This window comes from Lactuca sativa, chromosome 2 (assembly GCF_002870075.4).
Source record: "Lactuca sativa cultivar Salinas chromosome 2, Lsat_Salinas_v11, whole genome shotgun sequence".
Taxonomy (NCBI): domain Eukaryota; kingdom Viridiplantae; phylum Streptophyta; class Magnoliopsida; order Asterales; family Asteraceae; genus Lactuca; species Lactuca sativa.
The window spans coordinates 204008620-204013286 of record NC_056624.2 but is presented as its reverse complement, the minus strand read 5'-3'; the positions used below and the strand labels follow the sequence as shown (position 1 = coordinate 204013286).

General features: G+C 29.1%; 1 protein-coding gene across 1 annotated transcript; it reads left to right on the top strand.

Moving 5' to 3' along the window:
• Nucleotides 1-3425: 3425 nt before the first annotated feature.
• On the top strand, nt 3426-4343 carry LOC111916388 (uncharacterized). The gene has a single exon (XM_023912057.3). It carries the CDS (start codon nt 3535-3537, stop codon nt 4063-4065), a length of 531 nt encoding a protein of 176 aa, XP_023767825.1. The 5' UTR covers nt 3426-3534; the 3' UTR covers nt 4066-4343.
• Nucleotides 4344-4667: the final 324 nt, after the last annotated feature.

Genomic DNA, 4667 nt, shown 5'->3' with positions numbered 1-4667 from the left:
GATATCAATGAATTATACTCTTATGTAAAATTTAGAAAAGAAAAAAAGTTTATTTTTTCGTTTATGTTAACTAATATTTAAAAAAAAAAAAAAAAAGAAAAGAAAGAAAGTTGATCCGGCTTCTCCGGTGCTCGTTTAACTCGTCGGTGAACCTAAGGGTTGGTGTAAGTGGATAAGATCTAAGTTTGAATTTATTACGTCTCAATTTCAATTTCTATTAGAAAATAAATTAGATTAACTACAGTCAAAAATATCAAACAAAAAAAATTGCAGCGCATGTTTTGATGTTATCCTTCAAGGCGAAAAATATTACATCTGTATTAATTTTTATCCAGGAAATTCGCAATTTAGTAAGAGGATATTTAACCTCGCTTAATAAAAATATCACAATACTTTTATATAGTTTACAATTGTGAAAACAGAAAGATATATAAAATATATGTTTATGCTTTATTAATCTTTTTTATTAGTTCATTATTATTATTATATATACTAATTACAATTGCAATGATGAATAGTATATTATTTGGCTTTCAAACTTTGCAACAACACTTTTCTATATTAATAAGTTTGGTCCATACCTTTTTTGTGTTTTAGCCTTTAACCCTAAGACTTTTATATATTGGCAGAAATCTTTCGTATATTGTCAGGTTTGATCCATAGGCTTTTTAGATTTCAGATTTTGGTTAAAAAATTTTCATATAGAGTTTGACATATAGACTTTCATAATTAGACATTTTGCTCACATTCAAAGAGAAGGTAAGATCATTATAGTTGTATCTAATTTACATTAAATTACCTAAGATAATTAGATACATTTGAACAAAAATGAGATATAATAACAACCTGATAAAATCACATGAATCCTTCTTAAACTAAATTTAAATAAAAAAAAATTTAGTTTTTTATGAATTATGATAGTATAAGTATATTATTAACAAATATTTTCATTAAATTTGATAGATAAAAATGCAAAGCTTTAAATGCAAATTTATTTATGCTGTCATGACAATATAAATTATCAATGATAATTATATATTTGTATTTTAGAGTGTTATTAGTTTTTGTTGTTATCAAAGGATTCATAGTGTATTTAGTACGTGTCGATGAAATGTGCATTTCCTACCATAGGTTGTGGATACAAGTTTTGTTGTAGATAAAAATGTAGTTTTGGAATAAAATAGTGTGGTGAATGTTAGCTATTCTAAAAAAAATTAGTTTTTGTTATTAACAATATCTTCAAAGGGTGAAACTGTAATAACCTAAATGTTGAGGGTTTAAATTTCCATAAACATGGGATTATCAAGGAACTAATATATATATTTCCTAATGTTTCATCCATGCAATCGGGCTCATGTTTATTAATAAACTAGCTAAAACATATGTATAATGCAGCTATCAAATCAAAATAATATAAATAATAATACAAATATAATCAATAATCATTAATTAGCTATTAGCAACAAATTTTTTTATACGAAAAATTCCCATACAAACTAGTTTAAATTATTAGTATTTTTTATATTTATTAAATCAGTTATTTATATTATTTTAACTCATTTTATTATTCGATATATTTATTTTATTTAGTTAAATCATTAATATGCAATTTTCTTTTTAATTATTCAATCCTATTAAACTTGTAGTTAATTCAAATCGTTGGAAGGCAATATTTACTAGTTTATTACTAACATGATAATGTTTGCGGATCAGTTGCACAAAACAACAAATTGATTTCATAATTCATATATTTTACAAAATAAACCATTATTTCATTATAGTTTTTATAAATTGTAAATTTATGACACTGCAGTTCAAATTTTGGTTATTTTTTAGAGTAGCCCCACTTCTTTTCTTATTAATTGATTTGTGGTGAATTAGATTTTGCATTAAGATATTAGATTTTATTGTATAAAGTACAAGTCAACAAAAGCATATTCCTTAATGTAGCAACTTCATCACTGAAGTTGGTTTTAAGGATAAAATATAATGTACGCTTATATTTAAGAAGAGCGTAACAATAATTCTTTTTTCCCTCTTATCCCATTTCATCCCACACTCATTCTGACCCATTCAACAGCTGTTTTTTTTTTCTCTATTAAGAAGTACAAATATATAAAAGAGAGAGGAGAAAGAGAAAGATGAGGGTTGAATACTTATTCATTTTTATTGTTTTTTTTACATCACCACAATTGGCTCATTGATTTTAAAAGTCATTTGCAAAAAGTGACAAAAGACATCTAAATATATTTTTATATAAGCAAAAATCATTAATGCTACGATAACTCAATAATTATTAAAAAATAATCAAAACAAAATTATCATTGATCTGATTAATCTGTTACTAATCCAGACCCTCTAAATGACACAGACCGTGTACGATCATACACCTCACACATCCCCAAAACCGGCCCAGACCACAATAAAGCAGTGTTTCCGCCCTCACCTCCTCCTCACCTTACCCATTCTGTCGACTCGGAGAACACATACAACCCATAATTTGGTTTCATAAAATAAAAATATCAGACAGACGGAATAATTTAAAGATAAGTGGGACCAATAATGAGGTCACTTCCAATTTATAGCATAATTTAGTCGATCCAAGCTCTCCATTATTGATCACCATAAAGGGTCCACCGTAAGCTGAAGACACACGTCTACACTATTCCTCCCCACCATAACATCACATCCTTCTATGTGATCTGAAAATAAAATGCTACACAATTTTTTTTATTTGATCAATTATGCACTTATGCTACTTCACCCCCTGTGGTTTAGTATAACTACATAATACCCACTTATAAACTCTATTTTTTTAAGAGACCAATATTCCTCTTAAAGTTCAAAGTTTACAACTCTCTCTTATTGAAATAGAAAACTTGTTTTTTCTTTTTTATTTCCCATCATGTACTTTGATTTTATAAGACAATATGAATGTAACATCACAACAAGAATGATGACACAATGTATAAGTATAGGCTCCACCATACCATAGGAATAAGATTTCATCATCCAACAAACCACCTAAAAACAGTACATAAAATGCATGTGTTCAATTCTTTTATAATCATTGTTCTTAATCAGTAATAATATCACTAATAAAAAATAACAAAATAGTACAAACAAACACGAGAAATAACTTACTAAAGAAAAAACTTGTGTTGTCATTTTCTCATAATTTCCATTCGTTTAATTTGAAGAATCACAATGTCAAAGTTGTTCATATAGGGCTTGAGTCAAAGTTGCATGTCATGAATTCCAATAGTGGTATTATATGTAACTATAACAAAACTATCAGGATGATTAATGTAAGTTCCAATATATATTTTCATATCAGCCCTCGTAATATAACAGTATTTACAAAACCAAACACAAGGCTTATCCATCACACCATTATATATATAGATTGGCTGACCCATCAACAACCACCTAAGGCCAACCAATCAATCTTTCATACCCACTATTTTTTCCCAGAAAACATAAAGAAACAACACCATCTTTTTTAGATTAATTCTTCTAACAATTTTCTCTGAAATGGCAACAAGAAAATTCCACCACCACCACCATGATCAAAGGCCAAAATTCCTTTATCTCGGTGGTGGTGGTGGTGACCGGAGAATCAATGGAGTTGATGCCGAGGGTTTTGAGATGAACGAATCCGACCTGTGGAGCACCGGAGTTGAAGATCATGCAAACGAGCCTCAAAACCTCATCTCACGAAGATCAAAGTTTCCATTGAAAACTCATCATCAAAGAAAAGTACCCATGGAGGCGGCGAAGTCATTGCCGGTCAATGTACCGGACTGGTCAAAGATTTTAAGAGATGAGTACAAACATGATGATCATGGGAGGAGAGAGAATGATTATGATCATGATCATGTGGGGTTCGATGTTGATGATGATGATGATGAAGATGATGAAAGATTGCCCCCCCATGAGTATTTAGCAAGAACTAGGATTGCTTCATTTTCTGTTCATGAAGGTCTTGGAAGAACACTAAAAGGCAGAGATTTGAGTAGGGTTAGAAATGCGATTTGGAAGCAAACCGGTTTTGAACAAGATTAGTACGTACACTCTGACACATTTGGGGTCCACTTAACCAAGTTATGATCGAGCTTAAACTACGTACACATGTGAAGAAAAAAAAGATGTTTGTGTTCAGAATTTAATTGCTTAGAGTAGACCATGTATGAAAACGTTGAAGATGAATGTGTCATGTTTAGTGAAAAGAGGTATAAAATGACATCTAGTCAATAATCAGGTTAACATTAATCGATCATTTGTAAGTCTAACATTATCGATCTATCTTACTCGTAAATCACAAAATCATATTTCATTTTGTATCTTGTTATCTTATTTTGTAGTAATATTTAAGAACAATTAATTATAGTTATTAGTTCCTTCAAAAAGTTTTCGAACCCATGATCATACATTTGATTTTTTTTTTCAAACTAGAAATAGAAATGCGTAGTTAAGTACCAAAATAGTCAAAAGCATTGGTCTAATCTCTAATATGTGTAGTCAATGAAAAACACGTATTTGTTGCATTTTGGTTAGCCGCATTTCGGATCCCAGTTACTAATGAACATACAAATTTAATTGCATAATATACAAGTCATATATATACTTTAATTTAATCTAGAAAATTATTCAATGACAATAAATGA

What these genes read in the sequence shown, in the direction of transcription:
- LOC111916388 (XM_023912057.3), top strand. Translation starts at nt 3,535, where the DNA reads ATGGCAACAAGAAAATTCCACCACCACCACCATGATCAAAGGCCAAAA.